The following is a 27,272-nucleotide window of genomic DNA, read 5'->3' as shown; positions in this document are numbered from 1 at the left end:
GGTTAGAACGTACTCAGAAAGCTACAGAAGACTAGTACCATTCATGTGTATTTCCTCCACGGGCTTAGTCCATAATGCTCTATTTAGGACTCTCACAAACTACATGTAAGAGGCTTCTTTAAAACCATTAAGCCGTGTGTCAGCTTGCACGCTTATAAGGCAGTGCTAAATCCAGGCAGTACATCTATAACTGGAGGTTCTTTATAAGGGATTCTGAGGAACTGAATTCTGCTCAGCCTTTTGTATCACAGATAAGATGGCTCTTGTTCCAGAGTAGCTTTTACATTTCTTAGTACATAAGTTGACAAAATATCTACAAGGGAACTATTCTGTCCTAGTTAGTCCTTTATTCATTGTTAAATAGCACCAATTAAAAAAATTAGATACCACTATTACTTCATTTACTTTGTGAACATCACATATGTTTAAAAACCTACAACCTATACCCCCTCATGGCTATTTAGATCACACTAATTCATTCCAGAGAATAAAAGGAAGCATAATTATTCCCAAGAGACGTGTGCTGTTATAATCTGCAAGACCTCATAAAGATTGTGCATGTAATAGAATAATGACCCGAGAAGCAAGGAATAGACACTGCACTACAGAGAGAACACCACAGCTGCAAGTAAGGTGGGCTGTAAATATTTGCTCATTGTAATATCCCTTGCTGTTTAATTCTGCTACATTCTCTACACTTATCTTTCCTTCAATTTCTTTGATAAGTCATTCTGGTCCACCAGGCCACTTACAAAATAACAGCTGTGGCACTGCAGGCTCACTCACCAAAAGACACATAATAGAAAATCTCAGTCACTTATATAACATTTTTAAAAAATAATGATGTTAGCTTTAAAAGGACTGCATCTAAAATCTTACAATATTTTTATTCTGGACTACATTACTTTGGGCCAAATGCCCAGGGACCAATGATCACAATAACACGTAGCTGAAAAAAAATTAAGTGAGAAATGAGAGTAAACCCTGGGTTTTATTTTATGAAGAACAGAACAAAAAGATTTCATTCCACAGTACAGGAAAATCCAAACTAGTCCTATAGGTATAATTGCAGTGCAGTTGGGTAGCACAGTTGTGCCCACGTGCAACACCCAGTACACTTAGTTATTAATCCCCTGGGGAGTCTACCAAGTCCCCAGCTAGCCATCTGCATAGATGAGATAATGGATCAATCTGGGACAACAGATAAACTTCAAAAAAAGTGACTGACTGAAATCAAACTGCCTGCACTTACGCTAATTAGTGCAGGAGTTCTCCAGGTGGGAATTTTGGACTATATTGAAGAGTCCTGCAGGCAGCTCCCCCTTTGCACAGATCAATTCATAAGTTTCAATGAGTCAATTAACAACCTGAATGGAAAACCCGGACCCTTTCAGAGACTACCCAGGCAGTTTCTGCTCCAGAATTGACCAAATGGCACATAGATAATTGTAAATACACAGCAGATATTGTTCCTGCAGCTGCAGGGACAGTGGTTTTGTACATAGTTAAAATGGGAGATGTTTCGTGCACAGATAATCAACAGCTATGGATCATGCATATGCTGGAGTACTCATGTAGGATCATGGACTAGCTCCACTGTTAAAATTGAGCTAAACAGGGGTTCTGGGAGTCTCACTTGAGGCAGCTAAGACACTACTGACTGACAAGAATCCTCATAAGAGAAACTTCCGTAACCATCCAGACAGCAACCAGATATCCCGCTTGGGAGATTTGATTCCCTAAGTGTTCCCTAACTGTCAAGATCTCAGTAAATGACATTTCCATGTGCCCCCCGCCCCAACTATGTTCACGAGTGTCTGGGCAATGATTTCACATTTATGTACACTAACTTCCATTTGCCATGTATCTGATCTGCCATGTAGTAACAGGAGGCTAGTTTCAACTCTTTGCAGCCAGCATGCTAGTGTTACCTAGTCCTAGTATTACCAGCAGTCTCTTAACCTGCTATCCACTCTAAGCAGCTTTTTTTTTTTTTTAATTATTTTTTCCCTAGATAACTACTTTGTATGTTGAACAGAACAGTCTCATTTCCTTACAAGGTCTCCACCAGTAACCAGTCTTTGAGAAAATCAACTGTTTCAAGCCTTTCAACAAGTCATTCAACTATGAGTGAGGACCAGTCCCTCAGCAGCAACATAACATCAGCAGACATGAAAGGTCTAGAGGGAATCTCAGTAACTCAATATGCCTTTCATTAAATAAACACTACTCTATACGTATTGAGCTTTTTCTCCTATTCTCAATCTATTTAATGTGGCATCTGTTCACAGGTACTAGAGCCCCTTCAGTTCAGTTATTTACTCCGTCATTACTCAGAAAAGAAGAGGGATTACAACTGAAAATGGAGAATGATTTTCATTCCTTTTTGGTTGGAAAGACAGAAGAGAATGTAAAGGATGAGTCCTTACTCATGACTGAAAACCATTTTCATTTTTATAAAATAAAAGTGAGCTTTACAGATCAGTTTTTCCCTTCATGATTTGGAAGCTCTCAAGGATTGGCTTTCAAGGCTCCTTCTGAAAGCTTTTTTTTTTTGATGGACAGCTTATATTTACTAGTAACATATCAGTTAGCTGCAAGCCAAACATTCTTCCTGTTTCGAGAGGATGAAGAAGTGCACAGAGACACAGAATGCTCTAAAAACAAACCACATTTTTTGTTACAAGTGCTGCCCAGGTGGGGTCTGAGCGCAACAGCGGTGAGGGCAGACAGATGGAAGGTGATGTTCAGAGTCAACAGAGCTATATAATGGCCACGTGAGAGACTTTTCACCTCTCAAAAAACTAGTACAAACACTGTCAGAAAAGACTGCAGTGTTCCTTAAATGACAAATCTTCTCAGGACCGAGAGGGCACCACCGATGAAGCACAGATCTTGAGGTAGGAATTGGAGAACTTGTAATAAACTTTGTCAAGAAAAGGACCAATAAGTCCTACTTAGCTGACATAAATCAGAACATCTTGATTCAGTGCTCTGGTATGGAATAATAGACATGAACTGGCTTTAAACTGCAAGTGATCTTTTTATTACCCCATCTAATTAAGCCCTATAGTAATCTTAGAAAAATGTGAGCCTTTCAGTTACAGCATTTAATTCTCCTTCAAATTCTTACCCATGAGGTATGTGTGCATCACTCCTAAGACAACTGCAAAATGAGCTTACAGTTTATAGCTGACTCTGCCCTGTTCCCGTGGATTGGCTCGGCTTGACCCGCTAATTTGCCTTGCGGTTCATTTTCACTGAAGTACAGATCTCAGGTCGCAAACAGCTCGCTGCAGAGGCTGCCAGTGTCTAATAAGAGGGACACACAACTACAGAATACCATTTACCCATTAGGAAAACCAAAACAGATAAGAGCTGGTATCACATTTGCCTTCCCCCAAACCACCGCATACCAACAACTCAGAAAAAGCATACTGATCCCATCACTTGCTTGTGGGCCAAGAACACCAAAGAGCATAATTCCACTTAGTGACATGCTTTCTAACGTCTATTAAAGAACTCCAAGACTATTAAAATGGCTATTAATCTGGCTTAGCAATCCAAAGGAAAATCACGGAATATCCCAAGTTGGAAGGGACCCACAAGGATCCAACTCCTGGGTTCCCAAAGGACCACCCAAAAAATAGAGAATCTTACAATATCCCGAGTTGGAAGGGATATTTTATGCAAGTCCTGACTGTCTAGAATATTGAATGCTACTGAACCTATAAAGAAGGATATAGTATTTAAATCTGCACAACTGAAGTCTTAGGGACTTGTACTTTATTCATTACTAAAGAAAACTAGCAACCATGGGCAACAAGCAACCAGTCAGATAGTGGCCATCATAAGGACAAACACTAGACTTGGCTACCACCCACATGAAAGCAACGTTAGGTGATAGCTTAAAAAAAAAGAGACACAAAACTCTCTATTCGATCAGATTTTTAGCTTTAGTTTTCATGGAAATTGCTTGTGACTTTGACACAACTCCAATCTTCAGTGCATGTCTGGAGCTGCCCACTGATGTCTGTATTTCACCATGGTATGCTTTTAGTGCCTTCTGAGCTATGATGATAAACACAGCTTTAAATGAGCTTCCAAATCCAGATAACTTTATGTCACCCAGAGAAATTCTTGATTGCTGCAAGAAGCACAGAATCTTTCCTACTCTGTCTTCCTCTAGGTAGTTCTGTAAGTCTTCTTGGCATGAATTGGCAAATTCTGCCACGCTGCAGGGAAGCCTCAGCCCAGAAAGGAAACTTAATGAAATGATAAAAGTTGATCCATAAATTACAATAATTACAATGCAGGAGATGGTTAAGTAAAGTGGATGCTTCCTGATAGTACCTTAAAAAAGCCTTAGTACTCACGGGACATGGAAATTTCCTGTAATCCTATATATAAGTAGTTGCAAAAGCCAAGCCTTCCTCTGATAGAGCCTCAGCCAGGAAACACTGCTAGCCTCAAGGTGCCATTGTATGTGTACATCACTCAGGTGCTTTTATGTATATCTAAAAAGACATCCTGCCCAGAAAACATGGTTAAGTAGAATAGTGCAATTCAAATGCAACACAGTAGCATCCTTCAAGCAAACTATCCTAACACTCAGCATTTTCTGCAGCAGAATGAAGTGTAAATGAGGGTCTGATGATGCATTGTGCTATCTACAGCCTGAACAAAGGATTCAGACCTACACATACCAAGTGTTACTGTGATCATTCAGAGAAGGCCTTGATGGTAAGGCATGTTATAAATCATATCATGCAGTCTTCTTCAGGGTTTGCTTTTCTTTCAAAAGATACCACACCCTGGAGAGACCACTTTTTAAATGGAATTACTGATGACAGCTAAACAACAGCAAACATTATTCCCTACTGCTATTTCATTTTTTTTCCAACTATTTCTTGCAAAGCTTTAAAAGCTTGTACATTTTTACCCTACTCACACTTCACCCTTACAAAGAATTCTACAAAAATGAATGAATATGAATTCCGTCTGTCCCTTCGGACCACACTAAGGCCTGTAACATTTCTAATTTAATTGAAAAGGGATTTTTAACCAGACTTACTTTCCTCTGTCTGACTGCTTATGCCTAGCGCTCCTTCTTTCCACCAGACTGGGCTTTCTGTCTCCCCTTACAGAGCTCTGTGCATTTTACAGACAGCACGTTCCTTCACCAAGATATCACAGAATTGTAGAACCCTTTAGGTTGGAAAAGACCTCTAAGATAATCATCTAGTCCAAACTTTAAGTAGTCACAATGAGTGAAATTTTCAAGAGCACTGGACACATTTCATGTAGTTAAACGTGAACTAGACAATAACAGAACATCCCCCACTGTGTGTGGTTTTTGTACCATACACTGGTCTTCAAGACAAGCTGGAGAAGATGACATTAAGCATGATTTCCTGCAACAAGTCCGGGTATCCTTGCTCCAGGACTAGTCTGATTTTTCTCCTGCCCAAGTCAAATTCCTCAAGCTGAAAATAAATTCGTGCGTATCTACAAATGGCTGTGCAATCTGGGGTTCTGACACCCTAAGCTATTACTGATTCTCTCCGTTTGTTCCCTTTCATCTTCCCATTCTTTTCCAATATACTTTACTTGATTTTTACAGAACAAGAGCTTGAACTCAAAGTTTGCCCTGTTTGTGGCAAGAAAACACAAAGGACCTGGCTGACCATTACATGTTTCCTGATTTTATTTCTTTTTTCAAAAGCAGTTATCCTCGTTATATTTCTGACACGAAGGCTCACCATTTCTTTAATAACGGAATAAGGAAGAAGGTGAAATCTAAACTTCATTCTGTCATTACTTCACTGCTGAATATACTATCCTCCTGAATCTTAGAGGTGTATCATCTCTCCACTTTTTTTTTTTTTTAAATCATCTCATTCCCAAGCCAAGATTAGAAATGTGTCTCCTACTTGTCTCAGCCTCCAACGTGTCTCCTCCCTGAAATGCCTATTCCAGCAAGACTCCCTAGCTTTTAGAAGGTGAATGGTTACACTGGTACAGCAAATATACTTTGAATTTGCTTGAGTTGTTTATTTGACCTTGGGATAGATGGGATTTTCACGTTCAGTGGTGTTCTTCACAGTTAACCTGTCTCTTCTAGCAAGGTACTAGTAGCAAACCACTGGGCCATCAAGGCTGGGATATACGCAAGAGTTTCAACCAGGAAGAGCTCATAAGACAACCACCAACTGTCCCCACACCTCTCCGAGTTGTGTTCATAGATGGAAGAGCTCTTAAACCCCTACTTACATTTTCCTCAGTACTGATGGAGAGTTTACTGGGCATTTTAGCAATTAATGTAGTGGACAAATAACTCCATGGGAATTAATCATGTTCTGCACCTCTCGCTGTGCTTCTGCCCTCTTACCTGCAAGTTTCAGAATGCCTCTTTCAAACCCCTCTTTTGCTGCTGATTTCTTTTGGTGATTGGAGGCTCCCCTACATCTGAGCACTAACAATTCTCACCTGGTTTCAGTGATTCCTCTTTTGTATTCCCTATTCTACTTTTCCATTTCAGCAGTGTTCATCATTTTCTTTTGCTAGCCTCTGCTGCCTAGAGACTCTCACATACGTTTGGGTGAGCAAACAACAAAGCCAGCCAACCCACCTCCACAGCTTGAAGGAGGAGGGAAATGCTCCCAAGACTCTCAATTATCTCCAGAAGGGCCTGGTAAGTCCTTGCTGTTGATTAAACTAAGAAATGATTAGCTTCTTGTAGAGGATCTTAGATCACTACCAATTGCTGCTGTCTGCCTGCTATCTTTCTGTTGGGCTAGTCCCTGTTATTTAGGCTAATATGTGAGTACAGCGATATTCAATTTTCACAGTACACTTCTGCAGCAGATAAAAAAAAGTTTTATCAATGAAGACTTAAAAAAAAGTTATAATTTAAACAACTCAGCTGACAGAAACACTAACATAGACAATGTTATACAAAGAAAAAAATCATTTTACCAGCATTGTTTATTTCTCCTTGGGGACATTATCCCTTGGAGACTCAAGCTTTACCAAAATAGAACTTCAGCCATTAAACCCTGACAGCCTTTAGCTATACAGGCAACCCTTTCCACAAGAAGATGAATCTCAGGTATTCTGTGCCTTTTGATGGAGAACTTTAGAAGTGCATACACCCACACTTCTACACACAATTTTATTTTTTATGGAAGGTTTCTTTCGGTTTTTAGCAATTTTCCTGCTAGTTTCCCTTTTCTACCAGCTGCATCTAAACAAACTAGGCTTTAAAGTAAAGTATCTAAACAAGTTTGCTTATACATTTTAAAATCCTAGTGTAGAGTGACAGCTATGCTTTTACATATCAGCAAAAGAAGGTGAACCCTGTGGTATGCATGCAAGCAAAAAGAAGTATTAGATAACATTTTAGAAAAACCCTCCATTCCAATCTTGATAAAGCTTAGAAGGTGTGACTGCATGCTGGGTTTCTGAGAAGTCAATCATCATCCTTATTCCCCGCTCTCTGAATCAGCCAGGTATTATTTCAGTTCTGTGATACTGCATTTCATTTTTAAGTGAGTTCTAACAAAGACAGCACAGAATTTTGTATACAAAAATCTGTAAATTTAAGGGACAAGAGGAGAGAGAATTTCAGCAGCTCAGTGCACATTGTTCTCTATCTGAAAAACTACGATTGTTCATGCGTGAATAGGCACAATTTTATTTTATTTGAGAAACATGGTGATGGGTGTCATGTATTAAAGATTAGAATCTGACCTTACATGACCTCTCCCACCACCAGTTATGTGCTAAGAATTTCATTTTTCTTTTAAAATATAAGAGGACAACAATCACTTTCTGTCTGTATAATGAGAAGCAAACCAGGAATAAAGGGAAATTCTTTTTCATTCTGTAGAGATTAGTAAAGTCTAAAAAAAACCCTCATTCTCTGAGGAGAACGATTATCTCACAGACACAATGGCAGAGAAGAATATTAAAAGTTTTCCCCAGAGTCACACATATTTGTCAATCTTTATTCCTCTTCATATTTAACTTAATTGCCACAAATGGTGCTTATAACCCCTCCCTTCATTACCAAGAACATAGTCCAAGAAGGAACAGATGGCAACCCTACAGACTCTCTTGTCTTTCTTAATTTTCAGAACGCTGTCCTACACGTTTGAGTGTATGTAGGCTCAGACTCCTGCAGGCTACACGCTTTTGGTTAATACAGATTTCAGATACTGTGAGCTGTGAGCCTTCCATCTTGGTTTGCTCAGCTGTTTTGCTTCAACTTTGACCTAAGCTATACATCTATTCAAACCTTAGCAGTTTCAATCAAAATTCCCAGATAGAAACTACAGTATTGATTGTAATGATTCCTTTCACAAGGATCTAGACTCAAGATCACTACATTATTCCACAGAGGATCAGCACAGGTCTTGTTGAAGACTACAAAAATATCAATTAGAAACGAACAGCTGCTGCTTCTCTAACAAACAAAAAAAAAGAAAAAGAAAAAAAATAAGGTGCTACAATGTAAGTCACTATTTCTCTAGAATCCTGATTAGTATGTTAATGATACTGGATTATATGCCCCTGGCAAACCCCAATTTTTTTTTTAGTAAGGAGAAGTTATTTCAGCATGTATCTAGCAATCATGGTATTAGAAAGGTTATATGTACTTTTTAGCTTATCTCTAACAGATTCTACTACCTATTATCATTATTATTCTTTTTTTTTTTTATTGGTAACATCTAAGCAGCAGTCAATAGTGATGCTGCATCACGCTATGTACTGTGCCAACACAATGTGGCAGACAACACCCTACCCTACAAAGCAAGGTGGACAAAATCGAGCAGAGAGGCAAGAAAAAATACTAACCAGAAAAATCTTACTGTGTAAGCGTTAATGAAATTTCATACATGCAACTGCTTTTCCTCAGAGACTTGCGTATTTGACTCCCACCACCTCAACAACCCACATTTTCCTTTGGCAATAAAATGTTACGGTAAACGCACAGAAAAATCCATTTCATCTTGTGTGCAAATTCCCTCACTTTCAGCTGAAAACAATCCAGGTACTGACAATACACAGGTTTTGTTCCAAACATCTTTTGATAGGATCCTTTGACAGTTTCCAGGCTCCACTACCAAAGGCTCAACTGACAGTTTCTGAGGACCTACATTAGCTGCAAGGTCTCATGTGGCTTGACACTGACCTTCCTCCTCTTAGTATGCCAGAATCTGGATCAAATCTTCACTATATTGAATGATTTGGACTAATTAAGCAAAAACACATGCACACAAGCAGAACCCATGACCAGCATTCCAAAACAAAGGGCCAAAGTTGCTTAATGACAAAAATCTCTTACAGAATTTCATTTTTCTGTTACATTCAGACACGTTTGTTTTCTAATAGCAATAATGAGAAGTGCTCCCCATTCACTTTTTTTTTTTGGGGGTGGGGGGGGGGTGGGGGGGTGTGCAGGGTGGAAAGGAACGTGGAGGGTGGGAAGGGGGTTGCTTTTCTTATTTTAAGTGCAGTGCACCAAACTTACGGCATCACTCTGAGGTTGTGAGATCACAACAGGCTGCCCTGAATCACAAGTCTCCCGTATATTAACATGCAGTGGAATGTCTCCTGTATTAAAGACACCAAGACACATGTATGTGAAGACCTAATACATCTTAAACGTTTCATTAAAATAGCCCTAAAGTGACTTGAAATAAAATTCCAATTCAGGATATTCTTTGAATTACTTAATACCAAGAAATTAGCATTTAAAATGAAAATTGGCTGCAAAGATGTTTCTATATATCCATGATTAAGACCAAACCTATTTTGGATTTTTCATTCTCCAAATAGGAAGGACTAGGCTTTGCAATAAATGATGAAAGGCAGTTTGTTTTCTTGGCTTCCTGAATACACAGAAAAAGACAAACGGAGATACACGAACTATTTTGAGTACATACAAAAGTTTGCTTGTGTCCAGGCAAATACTCATGCAACTTACCGTGTAGCTTATCTCCTTACTGTATATTCTTTTCAATGCATTTTAAAGATTCCAAACACTGTTCAAAAACTTATTAGAATACTTAATTTCCAAATAACAACATTTGTCATTGCCCTTATTAGGCACTGGATCCAATTAAAAGGTAGGCAGCTATTCAGTTCCTTTTTCTTTCCAACAGAAATCATCTTTATATTCTTTCTAACGAGCAAGGAGCTGTCAGAGGGGAAAGGAATGTTCTAAAGGAGAATCAGTTAGTAACCCTGGTCCGTTCTGGAACACACTTTCTGAAATACAGTTTTTTAGCACTAAAGAAAACATGAAGTTCCCATGTTTACTTCATTATCATAATAGATAATTATGAGGTGAATTGAAGACCAACCTTCTTTTAAAAGGAAGATACAGCTGTATTTTACATCACGGATGGATGTAGACAGAACAGCCTATGCTTAGTTCAATCTTGAGTGGTCTCAGAAGATGTATCAATTTAATTCATACATTTAGCAAAATTTATTTAACCTACACGAAGCCAGTATTGATTACAGAAGTTCAATATAGTCAGAAGAAGAAACAACAGTCAGAAAAATTGTATAAAAACTCACAACTTAGAAGTAACAAAGCTAGTTAAGGAAAAAATATTGAAAGCAAGCATGAAAATACATGAAAACCAAATAAATAGCAGACAAAAACCGTGGCTCCATCATTACTGAGCTGAATGCTTGAAGGAATTCAGTTTGTTATGATTATTATTGTCCATTTCCTTCAAATTTAATTGTTGCCTTTTTTTCCCCCAGTCCTGAATGAATTTCTTTAGGCATAAAGTCTGTTCACTCATTAAAATAAAAAAAATAAAACAAAAAAAATAGGGAGTCCTTTAAAATTTCCTTTAACACTAAATGTTTTTGTTAACAGAATAAGAGTAACTTTGTAAATCTCCCAGAACTTAGGTCTTACCATTATTTTGTGTAGGGACTAACCTTCACTTTTTTCCCCAAGGACGTTTTATTAGTGGAAAAAGTACTTCTTCACTGTCAGTTTAATAACAATCTCAGACAATTACAAAAAAACTTATCCTATTACAAAACAGCAACTTATCTTCCCAATGCTTGCAAAGATGTGTTTGCACAACATGAGCATAACAGGACTTGTATGGGCAAAAGTGCAATTCAGAAGACAAAGCAAAAGGCAAACCCAATTAAAAAAAAAATCGAAACATTATACATGATGCAGAAGCGAAAAGACAAAAAATCTGTGCCTCTGTTTGGCTGATAAGGATTTGAGGAAGATGAAGGTTTTGTACTATTCTTCACTATAGAACACGATGGGAAGTTATCAACGTAATACTTTTTTCTGATGATACTTACTTTAGACTGCAACGAAAGCGTAAGTGCTCAGGAAAAAAAAAAAGAGCCATTGCTGCTTCTATTAGGAGAACGTTGAAAAAGTTTGGAAGTACACCATGGAAGATCGTGCCTGACAAATCTGGTGGCCTTCTACGACAGGGTTACAGCATTGGTGAATAGGGGAAGAGCAACTGACATCATCTACCTGGGCTCGTGCAAAGCATTTGACACTGTCCCACACCATATCCTTGTCTCTAAATCAGAGAGACATGGATTTGATTGCTGGACCACTCAGTGGGTAAGGAATTGAGAGCTGAATCAAAGACTTGCAGTCAAAAGCTCAATGTCGAAGCGCTGGACACAAACGAGCTGTGTTTCTCAGGGGTCAGTATTGGGACTGGCGCAGTTTAACATCTTTGCTGGTGATACAGACAGTGGGATCAAGTGTACCCTCAGCAAGTTTGCCAATGACACCAAGATGTGTAGAGCGGTCGACACGCTGGAGGGAAGGGATGCCGTCCAGAGGGACGTGGTCAGGCTTGAGAGGTGGGCCTGTGTAAACCTCATGAGGTTCAACAAGGCCAAGTTCACGGTCCTGCATCTGGGCCAGGATAATCTAATCCCAAGCACAAATACAGGCTGAGCAGAGAATGGATTGAGAGCTGCCCTGAGAAGGACCTGGGGGTGTTGCTGGATGAGCTCAACATGAGCTGGCAATGTGCACTTGCAGACCAGAAAGCCAACCGTATCCTGGGCCGCATCAAAAGAAGCATGGCCAGCAGGGTGAGGGAGGTGATCCTCCCCCTCTACTCTGCTCTCGTGAGAGCCCACCTGGAGTACCCCATTCAGCTCTGAGACCTGCAGCACAAGAAGGACATGGATGTATTAGAATGAGTCCAGAGGAGATGATCAAAGGGCTGAGGCACCTCTCCTATGAAGATAGGCTGAGGTAGATGGGGCTGTTCAGCCTGGAGAAGAGAAGGCTCTGGGGAAACCTTATAGGCACTAGAAGGCCGCTAAAGGGGGCCTACAGGAAAGCTGGTGAGGGACTCTTTGTCAAGAGGTGTAGCGATAGGACAAGGGGGATTGGCTTTAAACTAAAAGAGAGTAGATTTAGATCAGATACAAGAAAGAAATTCTTTACTCAGAGGGTGGTGAGGCACTGGAACAGGTTGCCCAGAGAAGCTGTGGATGCCCCATCCCTGGAAGTGTTCAAGGCCAGGCTGGATGGGGCTTTGGGCGATCTGGTCTGGTGGGAGGTGTCCTGCCCATGGTAGGGGGGTTGGAACTGGATGGTCTTTAAGGCCCCTTCTAATCTAAACCATTCTGTGATTCTACGGTGTGTATAGTAGTCAGTATCTTAGCAGTATGTAAATTTGCTTAACTTTCTGGTCATAATTCTGGTAGCTCAATTTAAAAAAAAAAAAAAAAAGGGGGATTTTCAGAGACAGGGAGAGAAATTAGCAATGCAAGGTCTTTCTCAAAGACTCACTCTTTCCTATAGGGAAGAATAAAAAAGAAAAGGCAATTAAAATACTTGAAATATTGAACTACACTCAGAAAGTAACTGGTGACTCCCAATTGCCTTCTGTCATAAACAAAAATAAAAGAAGTTTTCAATCAAAGGCAGCAGAGCCTGAGCAAATAGGAAAATACTTTTCTATCCTGCACACTGTTAGCTTGCAGACTTTGTTGGGTATTAATGAAACTAAGAACTTAGATGTTCTAAGATGACTAGGTCCTGAACTGAACAAAGAGAATAGCAAAACATAAGCAAAATAAATTTATAGATAGATAGACAGATAAAATCTCTCAAAGCTTTTGGGTGCAATTCAATAGCAGTAGTATAAAATTACCATTTGGGATAGATTAACGTATAATCTGTAAACAGAAATTTTTATAATACCATATGGTATTGCTGTGCAATGGTCACCCTTGGAAGTATGAGCATACTAATCAGATCAAGTACTGCAATTCTAAATCTAACCCTTGGGGCATTTTTCTTAATCTTCAAACTGTCACTGAAAGGCTAGACTAAGGTAATTTTCACTCTATTTTTGTTCATACGTATTGGCCATCCCCTGATAAACTTGCAAATCTCTCACACCTCTCCTTATTAAACACTATTACAACAGGTTCTGCTCTGTTAGGGAATAAAAGAAAAACATTTACAAGACCAACAACACAGCACATCATCTGTGCCTGTGTATCTAAATGCATGTTTGACTCAACTTCTTGCAGAACATTTGCATCCATCCACATAACCCAAGGCTGTAGAAGTCCCCTTGGGCTCTGATCGCAACTTATTATATATTCATAAGACTAAAAGATAGCCCAAAAGCATGTCTTTTAATTATGTGTTGCCTTGTTATCTTAAGTTTGTGTCACACCTTGATGTTTTTGTGTTGATCTAAGTGAGCTTCCTGGTTCTTTTAATGAATTAGCTATGGAAAATCATTGAGATAATTATAGTAATACATGGAAACACATCATTAACACATGCAATTATCCCATTTACCAACTTAATTACGCTGTGTTATATTCTCTTTTTTTTTCTTTTACTGAAAGCACAGGTTGAAATATGCATTTTTAAAGCAGCAACGTACATTTTGATCGATGTATATTTTAGCTTATATGCATGCCAGATGATTTAATCATGGACAATTTCTGTTTTAAAGATAAATTTTCTTTTGAAACAGCACTTTGCAATTCAGCACATTCTTTTAATCTCAACACTTAATCATTAGTCTGTTTGCTTCCATGCTAGAGTAAAGGTATCTTCATATGAGCGTAGAAACAACTGTTCCAATGAACTGCATTTCAATTAACATATTTATTTCACACATACAATTCATTTAAATTAAATAAATAAGGAAACTTCTATTGGCATTATCGGACAGAGTTCTAAGGTCTAAATTTTACAGGATGACATAGTATATCATAACAATGAATTTCAGGTAATATAGCACATGATTACCAAAATAATCCATGTTCTGTATTGTTTGTAATTCAAACGAGATTTAAGATGCAATTCAAGAATTTGCATATCCAGTCCATATCCCATTAACAAGAACGATCCTGATAAGAATTAGAGCATGAAACAACAGGGACATTCATCTACTTAAACTTTTAATTCTATTCCATTTGAACACCATCCAAATATACAGTAATTTAGAATTGTGCTGTTCTGTACTTCAGTTCACACCGTTAAAAAGCTATTTCTCCACCCTTACCTAGAACATCCAATCCAAGGGTTTTTGCTAGATCTCTTACACCATCAGCTCCAAAAATATGTGTCTCATGTTTACATTTGGGACATTGGAAAACACTCATATTTTGTACTAGTCCTAAAACCTGTTGAATTAAAAAGAAGTAATGTTGAAACCTGGGATTCAAGCATCAGTTGTTACTCATCGCTGACAACAAAGAAGAGATGATGAACACAGAATCAACAAATCATTATCAGCTCTTACTGTCTCAGTTTCGCTATCATTTGTACATTATTTAAAATTTTCTGTAATTATACCTCTCAAATCTTAACTAGCTTCTTTGTCACAAGAAGTACCTCTTGAACAGATCTAACAGATCCCCCTCCCAGATGAGGAGATGTATTTTATTTCCTGAACTCTGAATACTGGAAGAGTTTCCATGTACTGTTTTATAGCTTTGTAATTTGCAATTTCAAGAAGCAAAATAAAAACATACCATTACAAGAAATGACAATCAGACATGCTTTTAAGATTTTTTAGTAAATTATCCTTTAGGGAAATGTTTACAAAAAGAACCAGATTTGCTATTCTTCTGTAGAGGAGGAAACATTTTAAAGGTCAAACAACAGAAATAATTATGTGAAAGAAAGTTGCGAAACTACAGCATAAAAATCTAATACACACGTATTAGATACCTTTCTGCTGGTGCCAGATGTTCAACAGTACCCTTGCAAAATATGTCCTGAAAATTTGCCAAATCAGGCACAAAAATGTCTTCTTTCACAATGTACAATAATGCTAATGATAAAATTGATCTTTCTTTATTCACTCAGTAAACAAGACTGTTCACTGAGGTAGAGCAGAATTTCTCAAAAGTGATGACAACAGCACAAAAACACTTGAAAATTTCTACCTTTGCTGATCAACAGAAGATTTGCTTTAAGAGGTTCCATGTTACACAATTTCATCTCACAACCATTACGCTACTTAAGTATGTCACATACATTATAGCTGAGTTGTAAAAATATGACTATATATTTTGAAGTACAGAAAAGCTGCTATATACCTTGTGGTATTCTGTGCTTTCTAAAATTTCCCAGAGCATTCTAGTTCTGTGCTTGAAGAAACTGGCAAAGTTATTAGGATAGCAATGTATCCTCTGTGGTAATGAAACATATCTAAAAGGATGTTGGTTCAATGTAAGCAACAAGTCTTAAGTTAATCAATTATTAACAGTGACCATACAACTTTTGGCACCAGAAGTGAAAATAAACACTTAACTAAAAGAATATGGAGGTAGCACTGCAAGTAAAGGCATGTTATTTACAATACCTTAAAAGTTTCCATATATCAAAGTTAAAACTGATCAAAAGGCAATAGCTTTTTTTTTTCTTTTGCTATACCACTGTTACATGTTTCATACCACTTTCTATGTCTTCCTTTACTTATGTAAAGCTTTCAAAGGGTTTAAAGCAAGAAACATTTTAAGGAACAGTAAAAAAAATAAAAATACATATACACTTAAAAAAAAAAGGAGAGATTACCTACTTTTAATTTAACAATACAGTTTCCTCATTTCCCACTGTCTCCCAGGGACTGCTATGGAAGCAAGAGGAACAAATTTCTATTTGCTGGTACATCACCACATAATGATTTTTTTTTCATCCAGTTCTTAAACTAATAGACTTATGGCATACTAAGTGTGACTACATGGTGCAGAGGTGTAACAAGGGTGCACAGCCACAGTCTTCTTACTGAAGACCCCTGAGCAAGCATTCATCCTGCTCTCTTTAAATAAAGGTCATGGAATTTTCACTGTGTTGATAAACTGGAGAACACCGGAGGAAACATTATTTGATGAAAGAGAAACAGTATTTTAACTATGATACAGGGAAGCAATTATCTGCAGAACAAAGGAAAAAAAGATCTTAACATTTATACTCTAAATGAATTCATCCACATCCAGATGTATTGGGTTTTGAATATTTTGTTCTCTTCAATGAAATTGTACAACATTTATGATACAGCGAATTCATAATCAAAGTTATGTAGTCTACTATTGTTTTGCTAATAGCTCAGAAGTATTACAGCTGTTTTGTTAGTTCTTTGAGATAACCTAATAACTAAAGAAGTCCTTCTGCCACAGTTACTGCAAATACTGAGATACAGCTGTATCCCCAATGCTAAATCAGATTTAGAGGTCTTATTCAATGTCCTTTTTTGTTTCCATTTCAACAAATCTCTCTAAAAGCAAATGACATTTCAGCATTACACAGTCACGTTTACTTTCTCAGCTTTATTCCTGTCTGTCATCCAACCAGTGACCAGTGCATGTACAGTGATTACTGATATATAAATTGTTCTTCTGGCATAGGAAGAGATTTTTGGAATATTAGTTGCCAATTATAAATACCCAATTTGATATACAATCTGTCCTAACACACACACCTTTAGTGCTGAAGTCTATTTTTAACAAGCATATTTCTGCAGATGTTTAGAGAAAGAAGAGATTTCACTATTGTTTTCAGAGCTTTTAAATCTACAGACAAAGTAATTGGTCTTGCTAATAAAGTGAGTAATAACTCATTTCCCTGCTCAAATAATAGATCTGGAAAAGCTTCAAAGCAGCTCTGTTTGCACAAACTATCCCATAGGTACGTACGAGTCTGATTCTACTCCGTAGAGAGCTCCTCTTCCTGAACATTTCCCTGCAAACTTGGCTCAGTAACAACATGAAAACTATGACTAGATGCTCCACAGTACAGGAGCTAGCCTATGGTGCCAGAGTACAAGACAGTTACAATACACTGAGCTGAACTTCATTTGGTCAAATTGTTTTTTTGAATGGTGAAAAGACATACATCAAGAAGTAAGAGGCAACTTACTTTTCATTATCTATTACCTGCACACACACTGCTTCTGAATGCTTACGTACTCCTTATGTTCAACCAACCTTTTGGTTACACAACAAATCGTGCCCAAATCCACGTATAGTGCCCTCTCTACACAAGGAAAGAATTCCTGAGAAACCCACCTAAGCCATACCCTGTACTTTAAGAATGGCTGGTGGTGACGTCTGACTCCAGTCTGACTTCAGTTCAAGTGGTGAGGGTTACAATTCCAGTTTGCCGTAGACTTCCTATGTAACTATGTCACTTGATATTTTAGTGCTTCAAGTAAACGTGCTCGTGGATATTTCTGTCTTCCTTGTTTTTCTCTTCTGACAAGCAATTTTTTGTTCTAACTGCAGCTTCCTATATGAAGCCATAATCTTGGCTAGGTACTCTAAGCTACAAAAATACCAACAAGCACATATCTAATTAAACAATTTTAATACATCTTAGAAGGAAATACATAGCTGTGTTTACACAGTTTGTTTGAAACCTGGGAAATCCACAACATATCCTTCCAACTCAAGGAAGCTACCAGGGAAGTTGTAGATTTAATTAAAAACCTCTCATTTTCTTTCAGGGATATGCTTTTATCATAAACCCTATCCAACTGAACTCAATTTCAGTATGTGAAAACAGTCAATTTTTTCCTAAATACTCCAAGTTATTAATGTGGGTTTTTTCTTTTTTTCCTGTCAACAGCCCAGAGAAAACCTCTAGGATCCATGAAAATGACAGCCAAACTTCACATAATGGGACAGAGTCTTGTGAGTTCATAGTGACAGAAGCCAGTATCACTTTGCCACGTCCTGCCTCACCTGGTGCACCGCACTGTGCAGGAGATGGGACTCTTCTTCTAATGACTACGTCCTAAGACTTAAAGTAAGACCTGCATTGTAATCCTGGCTCCCACGCTGACTCTCAACGACAGATTTTAATTAAATCCTTCTGTCATTTAATTTTAATTCAGTAAGGGACAAACAACACTAACAATTGTGACTTTATTGTGGTAATACTATATGGATATAATGTGAGGCTCTGGTAACTAATGACTGCAGCAGTGATGGGAAGGTGGTGTATAGATGCCTATGTGCACAAGGGAGACTCCGGTTTATGGAATATAAGCAAGCACACTCAATGACTCAGAGCTTAGCAGCCTATAGACTCTCAGCTTCTTTGGAAAGTAGACTCTCTGCAATTGCTTTTTTTTTTAAAAAAAAGATTTTAAAGATCAGATTTTTTTTTTAATTAGTCAGTTACATAATTAGGATACACAATTTTAATATGGTCCCACATATTTCGCCTCTTTGATGTAAACCCCAGGTTTGAAATTATTATTTTAGACTTAAAACTAAAGGTAATACATCAGCAGGATTTGCTTTAAAACCAAAGTAGATGAGACATCTACACTGATGCATATACAAGGTGAGAAAAACAGTGAAGCACCACATAACAACAGATGACTGGCTCCAGAGCATTCAAATTCAGCATCTGGCACAACCGCTTTGCTGGGGCTTATCATTCGAGTAAGACAGATCTGAGAACTCCACTGAATCTAAACAGATACTTAAAATCTTGTCTACCATCAGTCAAATAAACAGCAGCCAAATCGGTCACAGAACACATTATTTGTGGAAGCCATTCTCTTCAAAGAGCACTGAAGAAAACTGACTTAGAAAGAAATCTGGATAATTTCTTATGAAAAGGAAAATTCAGTGAAGTACTAAATTGAATACAATTTTATATGAAGAAAGTCATTTTGCATGATTTTAGCAAATCAAAACAAAGCATTCCATATGCTTTTCTCCTGTCATATATATATGTATGTATGTATGTATGTATTTCTTTTAGTAGCAAACAATAAATGCTGCTTTCATTTTGGTGCAAAGATACTTAATGAAGTTAATAATAAGGAATTTATCAATTTATTTCTCTTGATAATCTATCCTGTAAATTAAAACAAAAAAAGAGAAAGCAGTCTCATCAGGATTTGTGTTGCCTTTTTAAAGAATTAAAAATGTGCTAGCCACTCAAGAAATTTCCCTTTCTTAATAGAGAGGGAAAGTGACCTTCACACAGATAAGCCATAAAATATACTTTTTTTTTTTAAATTAAGTACAGTAAATGGCTTTTTTGCTATTTTAAATAAGGAAGCATTTCAGTTTGTATTTTCTCATCAAATGCACATTTCAAATAAAAAATGAGTCTCTTCGTGAACATACTCTAGAGTATAACATTCGGTTACTTAGCAACTTGTAACACTGTCAAGACCTTACAGCAATTTAATCAAATTTTTACCTAAAAAATCCATTTAATTAGTAGCCTATTTTTTAAAATTAATATAAGAATAATAAACAAAAATATATGCTTCTTACATTATTTCAAATCATTTTATGTAGTTCTTCAATTTAAATCTGAACTATTAATTCTAAAAAGTTCAGTGAAAAAACACAACTGTCAATAAAAACTTCCAGAATATTAAAACAACAAAAAATGAAGTCAATTTTATTACCTTTTTAATATTTCCTCGTTTTCCCTCCACTTCAATCCACATGAATATTGGGGATATTTTTACACATTTCATTTCCCAAACAAGCAAGCTACCATATTAACTCTAAGCCTAATAAGAAACAAAGCAACAAAGATGGACTTGCTGGTATAACAGTCACAGAGCCTTTCAAAAGGCAAAGTGACAATTAGGTATGCACATACCTCCCCAAAATCTTACATTTCCTTCTTAAGATGAATGTTGGTTTTTTTCCACATCTCATGAAATTTCAAATTTGAGCTCTAACAGAGCCGAAGAGAACATATATTGAGGATATAGTATAAGACAATATATTTGGAAAACACAGATTGCTCTATAAATCATCTCTTTATCTGGTTAGCTGTCTGATCTATTCCAGGTGACTAAAAAAAATGTTTTAAAAGTAATTATTACCACGTCATTCTGAGAAAATTCTTCTTTCCCTTCTGTTAAAGCAAACTTCTGATACAGATATAAGGCAGATTCTAATTTATTTTTTCCCCAAACAAGAATTTATGAGATTCAAATGATTCGTGAATAGATTGTTCACCTATTACTGTATATGGAAATTTTCTACGTTTTTGAAAAAAATCTACAGGTATTTTTAATGTAGATGCTTACAGGTACGTGGACTTTTCTAAACATTTCAGCTCCCTTGCGTGCATCCAATAAAGCCACATCTTGTGGAGTGGAGATGATCACAGCTCCTGGGAAAAGAAAACATGAAATATCATTTAAGTTTATATTATGATTCATAACCACTAAATATTTTGGCTAATACTTTTTAAGAAAGAAAATTACACTGTTTCTTTATTATGCAATAAAGTGACAAAAACAACTGCAATACAATGCAGAGTGATAAAAAATAACTTAGAAAAATATAAGATGAAAATATCTACGTAGAAAATATTTATATTTTCTAAATGAAAAAATGGCTCTAGCTGCCATATGACCACAAACAGACAGTAACATGGTCCACGTGCTCACAGTTTGCAATGGTGATATTCTGGAAATATGTACACAGTAACTGTTCCATGCCATCTGAAAGCTTTTGATTTAACCTTAAGCCTTGCACTAAAAGCAAGAGGCAGCTATCTGCCATCAGATTGTTACTTTCTGAGCCTGCTAGGCTTTTGGATACCACGACTGGCAGGCACAAACTTGAAACCTGTTATACTAGGCACAGCACCAGTGAGTCTAACAGGACTGTGGCTGTATGAATGATTCTACAATAGACCAACCTATACACACTTGCACTATGTTTGGGGAAAAATAACGCCCTACTGCTCACCAGTCAGGCATGACCTCAAGTTCCCTGATAATCAGCACTCCTAAGAGTTATTAAACACTCAGAACAGCTATAGCTCTTTGTTAGAGGTAAGAACCTAAGGAAGTCTACACATTACTATGTGACATCATTTCACGAGTAACACAACCTGCAAAACCAATATAGCCATTAAAATATTCCCTATCACTTCACAAAGAGCTGTGTCTGCATCTTTTTGCATATGCTCAAGGGCTTCAAATACTGTTTTCTTAACACTTGCATCAAGAATCTGCTCATACCCATCCCTATTTTTAAAAAACGGGATATAAAGCATCACATCAGTGAGCAATTGATTAGTTCTGGTTTTACAGCGATCAGCCAGTCTCCTAAGTATGTTATAAAAATATCTCTGCGAAGTCGTATCATGCTAACCTCACAGGAGAAATTTGTGCCCACCTTCACACTGAAAGCAATTGCGACATAATTTCAGATGCACGGGCCTGCAGTTGCCAGCCTTTGGTGTACCTGTCAAAGGAAGACGTGTAGATTTTCCTAGTCACCACATGGGATTGCATACTGGGAGCCTTGGAGTCCCTAAGAGGCCTCCCAGTTCAGAGCAGTGGGACAGGCAGCCCTGCGCCTCACCACAGCCCCGCGCAAGCCATGTGCTGCATGGTGGCATCTCAGCTGTGTGACAGTCAGCCGTTTCCAAACATTGCCTGACAGCACATGTGAATGTTTTCCACCAGTGTGCTTAACCTCTAATTTGCAAAAGAAAAATACAATCTGGCACCTCACTCCTGAAAAGCTGCCAATCTCTGCCTTACATAATATTAGACACAAGTCCCAAAACTGAACAGCATATGTAATGTACTAAGCAAATGCAATTTCCCTATTGTTCTCTAAAACTCTGGCATCCAAATAATTTGCTGGTTTTCCCAAGCTGACCTGCTTCCAATGACACAGCAAAGGATAACATGGAACCCTTTCAGTTACATCCACAACACCTTAGCAAGTCATTTCAACGAAGTGTGGGGTTACACTTCACAGACAACGCTGAAATATAGGGTTAATTCCACAAAATGCATGCACCCTACCCTAACAGCAGTCTACAAATTTAGACTCAAACATCTTTCAATACTTAGACAAAGTGCTTATTATAGCTGTCTCTTCAAACAAAACTAGAAAACTAGAATTTGTGTCTTATGTGTACACATATACACAGTAGTTGTTTCACATGGCAGGTTTTTGTTTATGCTTTTAAAAAAAAAGATACTGGCTCAGTTAGCATTCTGTATATCTTCACGGAGAAGTTAACATGCAGTCAGCAAAACTTAATTGACCATCTTCTGGTCCAACATAAATTTTTTTTAAACAAATCAAACTAGGCACAATGAAAACATCCGATATAACTGTAAACAGCTTATTTGGGAAAGGTTTGTTTGTTTTTTTACACTAATAACCTGTTGATAGAGAACCTTACCCAAAGGGAAAATCTCAAAAGATGAAAAGATTCAATGGTATTTTGCAGAGTTTAGGCTGCCTTGAACACAAACTCCCTGTAAAAAAATTCCAACTTCTGTCATACGTGAGTTAAAACTAAGCTTGTGGATAACTTGGATGGCTTCTTCCACAGAATGAAAGGCAACATAACCAAGAAGCTGGTGCTGAGGGTGTAATAGGTCTCTCTCTCCTATTTTAATTTTTGCTCTGAACTGGATTACAGAACAACAAAAACACTACATTATTTCCCTCTAGTTAATTTTTTTGAAGTTACTTTTGTTGCTCCTGTTTGTGAGAATACTGAAATTTGGTATCATGTCCTTCTACTGACACTGAGGACAGTGCTTCTTTGGCTTAACAAAGCAGAGCACAGTATGCACTAATCAGACTAGTCATGTTAGTTAAGGGTCTGACACTTTCATAAGCAGTTTAAAGAAGGCTATTTAAAATTACTGTAATTTCATTAGGATTTGTCTTCTGGTTCTAAAGCACCTCCCTGAGGCCCAAACTGCTTAACGATATCTTCACTAAGTGATTTACTTCACATCAACATAGAAGATACAGGACATCTCCTCATTTACATTTCTTGAAGTAAAATGTAAATTAAAAGGTGGTCTCAAGGAAGTACTACCCACCACCTTTCATCAAAATGAAAAGCTAAGTTTCATATTCAATTATTGATTTAATCTACTTTTTAATTAGAAGTAAAGCTGATTCAATTCTGAACATGCCAATTTGGAAAAGAAAAGCAGTACACTTCAGTTCTTCAGGAGCTCCTACCTTAAATTCCATTCATACATAGTTCAGTGAAAATTAAATCCTTAAAATAAGCTAGAAACATGAAAATAAGTTCAAAAAATAAATATTACAAACGGCTACCAGGGATTTACTGACTTGCAGAATCTAATGAGCCTTTTGACCTATTTATGAAATACCTGTTTGGTGAGTGATTATTTCCTTGCAAACAAACTGAAACTCAGGCACAAAACCACAGGACTAGAAGGGACTTCAAAGATCATTGGCTCAAGTCCACTCCCAATGCCAGTATCTACCTTCCATAGGAAACCTGTCCAGAACTTATGAAGAGTAATTGCAGATTGCAAAGCTTATTATGGAGAAGATCCAGAATCTTTACGGTCAGAAACCTATTTTTGATTTCCAGACTAAATTTATTTAGTCAGCTTGTTCTGACTTATAACAACATCCTTTAAATTAAGTGCATTTTCTGTCTCTTTGGTACAACTGCTAGCCCAGCAAACCCAACCTGAAGTTCAAGAATTCAAATTATTAGCAGCATTATTTCCTCCACTAGCAACAGAATATGGCAAATGAGACTTGCCTCGGTGTTCCCCTTCGCTGAATAAGTTTGCATACTTAATTCAGAAAGAATTCAAATGATGAGCAAGAGAGAACACAGCACACACCTTCTTTGCTGTTTTGGCTCTATATGGTTAATAGGAATATCAAACAGTAAAGAGTTATTTTGATCAATAAAGTAATGAAACACGACTGAATTCATGCACGCAGCATGCCTCTTGAAGCAATACGTGCAATGTTTACACAAGCCTGTCTAAATGATGCAAACTAAGGCTGACAAATTGAACAGAGAAGAAGTTGCAGAAACTATAATGTTATCACATCGCACATTAAAATATAGTACAAATTCTATCTTCACACTTGTGGGCAGAAGAATAATTTCTACGCCTTGAACATACGCATCTAACAAGCACATTTAGGTTTAACTGGCATATCTTCTTATTCATGCATTTCATTTATTTTTGTAACTTCACTGTATTTCAGTCAAAGAGCTGAGGCACTTTGCATTAATAGAAACTATGCTAACTATATTTTTAATACTTAGCATACAAAATAGAGAGACAGAACTAACAGCGGCCTGATGTTTGCCCTTCTTCTTAAAACCCCAAGTGCTTAATCCCCAATAAAAGAGAGGTGTGTGCATATGGTGCATTGTTACTCACCCTACTGGTGGACTGGTGCTTAGGAAATGAGAAATACTGCAAAAGCCTTTAATTCCTGTGTACAGAAAACATCACCTGCATTCACTGTATCACTACGGTCTGCATTAGACATTTTGGGTTACAAGGCACAAGGTGCAATCTCCCCAAGCCTTAGTTAAAATTAATTTGTACCTAAGCAAATCACTTCGGCTCTCCTTCAAGCCAGTGAAGAAAAACAGGCAAGTCTAAAAAACAGCTGATAAACTAAGTTTACAAGATCGACCTTATGTTAAAGAGCAAATCTTTTCATCCTAACCCTTTTCTTCCCCTCCGATATCGACAAAGGCAGACTTCATAACTAAGCTACGTGCATCTCATCCAGACAGATGACTAAGAATGCAACCTGCCCCGGCCAATATTAGATTAATGACTGGATTCTATCACCCTGATTCTTACTAACTTAGTAAATAATGCCACCCAAAAACCTGTGGAGTGAAAAGTAACAGACCAGAAAGACTGACAAATATAGTTCAGGAGGAAAAAGACACAAAAACATATTGCATTTTTCTAGTAATTGCACCTGCTGATAGACAGGCATTGAACACTTGCAGGGAACCACATTCAGACCTCAATGCAGCTGCCGACGGCCTGATCTTACCACATCACTGCGTTTTTTGTAGCTTTTGCCACCTCTTCCATTGCATCAATTTCAAACTTCCAGGCAAGACTTTCAAGTTATAAATAGCCTAATGAACCGGAATCGTCTCCACTATGGATCTTCAGAGACCCACTCAGGTTCTGTGCAATTTCTTGTTATTTCATAGATAAAATATGCCTGCAATTACAGGATAGTTTCCACTTGAATATGCAGAATGAGCTATTGTTGGTCCCTGCTAGAATTACAGAATTTCAGCTGGTGGTGCTTAAAGTTGCATTAGCATTAAAAACTTGCCATCTCCTTGGATGAACTTCATAAAAGAAGTTCCTTTAGCTTGTGTGTGTGATGTTTCATTGCAACTGGTAACCTGAAAGAATCCTTAGTCTGACTTTCCTTTAAGGGATCCTTAAGATTGATAGCATAGCTCAGAATTGTCCTAAAGTCTGGATCCTGGCTGTGTCCCACCTCCAGCCTGCTTCTTACCTTCCTGGAAGAGTCTGAACAGCTGCTGAGATGGTGTATGTTCTCAACAGCCACACATCCTCTTCTGCCCACAGGCTAGCCGGTAATTAGAGACTGAGGCACTACCACCCTGCCCACACGAAAAGAGGACATGAATTTTACAGCAAGCGCAGGGAGAATCCTATGCTCTTATTGACAGGAACTTCATCAGTGAAAACTGAACAAGGGAATATCAGTAGCTGGACAAAGCTGTCATCCTGCAGTTCAACTGCCCTCACCTAACTGGCCAGTAAGTATTGTAACATCCATTTTGCGCTAGATCACATGGAGAAAGCCATAAAGAACATGCTTCTCACTGTTAAAATGCTTGATTTTGGTCGTGGTAAACAATACACAGGTCATTCAATACATAACATTTACTAAGTAAAGTGTTAGACCACTGAAAATATTTGTAGTAGCATCTGTGAACAAGCATTATTTACAAAGTACATGCCTAAAATAAGAAGTTACTCCCTCACAGACACATTGCACTTTTCTTTGGCTGTCTGAATTAGCATTTTTCTGCTCTACTCCATTGCACCTCCTGCCTTCAAGGCCCTTTGCCAATTATATCCAAATTACAGTGCGCATTATACTAGACAAGAACAATGTCCAAATATTCTCTTTTGACAAATTAATATGTTTTTTTAAAAAAAGTCTCACAATTTCTGAGAGGTGCCAATCAAAAGAGAGCTAGGGAAGAGTGCTCCTATTCCAAAAACCAAAACCAACAACAAAACCACAGAACACAAAATACTTCAATCATGTCCACAAACTTGTTTTTAACTTTTTTCCCCAGAGGTGAGGGTGAATGCAGTACCATTATTCACATGGATTTTCCTTATCCTTTGTAATTGTCAGCTGAACTCTACATTTGTTTATTCTTCCTATTCAGAATGGTCCGGAAAAAAAACAGCAATTGCAGCAAATGTGCTGCGTAACATACAGTCAGCCACTATTGCCAGACCTCTGAGAACCTCAGTTTTCAAAGCCTGTGTACATCACAGCTTTTTTCCTCAACACCTAGAAACTATTTTTTTTTAAAGAATTATAAAATTTAAAGAACTTGCATTGAACACACTCTCGCTTCAGCTTGGACAGCAAATCTGTGTTAAATCCCCACGAGCCAAGAGTTAAATTTAAATTAATATTGAAACAGTTTGAGCCATTAACATGTAACTCATACTGCATTTTGGTCTCTAAATTAAATGTACAGTCTACTGGGTTAGGCACCTCATAATTAACTACTAAGACCATCCAAAGCTAAGATAACCCTGATGATGATTTGCATTTGTCAACTACAGCTTTTCTGACAAAGGGAAAAACACTATTTAAACATACAAATTATAGCTGGACAAATGCAACTGACAATTTAAAAAATTCCTAATGTTATGACTAAGGGTATGTTGTTGTTGTTAATCTGTCCT

General features: G+C 37.5%; 1 protein-coding gene across 13 annotated transcripts in view; it reads right to left on the bottom strand.

The window, feature by feature from the left end:
- Nucleotides 1–27,272, bottom strand: part of NUBPL (nucleotide binding protein like) — a 103,994-nt gene that overhangs the window by 3,883 nt on the left and 72,839 nt on the right. For 10 of the 13 annotated variants that reach the window (XM_040560334.1, XM_040560330.1, XM_040560338.1 and 7 more), the window contains 3 exons: nucleotides 20,580–20,665; nucleotides 14,565–14,685; nucleotides 9,536–9,618 (listed from right to left, as the gene is read on the bottom strand). In XM_040560334.1, the coding sequence (XP_040416268.1) occupies nucleotides 9,536–9,618; nucleotides 14,565–14,685; nucleotides 20,580–20,665 (290 nt within the window). The remainder of the gene's footprint in view (nucleotides 1–9,535; nucleotides 9,619–14,564; nucleotides 14,686–20,579; nucleotides 20,666–27,272) is intronic. The other 3 variants (XM_040560344.1, XM_040560340.1, XM_040560341.1) reach the window with 3 other exon arrangements.

The sequence above is a fragment of the Cygnus olor genome, chromosome 5 (assembly GCF_009769625.2).
Source record: "Cygnus olor isolate bCygOlo1 chromosome 5, bCygOlo1.pri.v2, whole genome shotgun sequence".
NCBI classification, from domain to species: Eukaryota; Metazoa; Chordata; class Aves; order Anseriformes; family Anatidae; genus Cygnus; species Cygnus olor.
The sequence above is the reverse complement of the archived record's forward strand: the minus strand, read 5'-3'. Positions and strand labels throughout refer to the sequence as shown.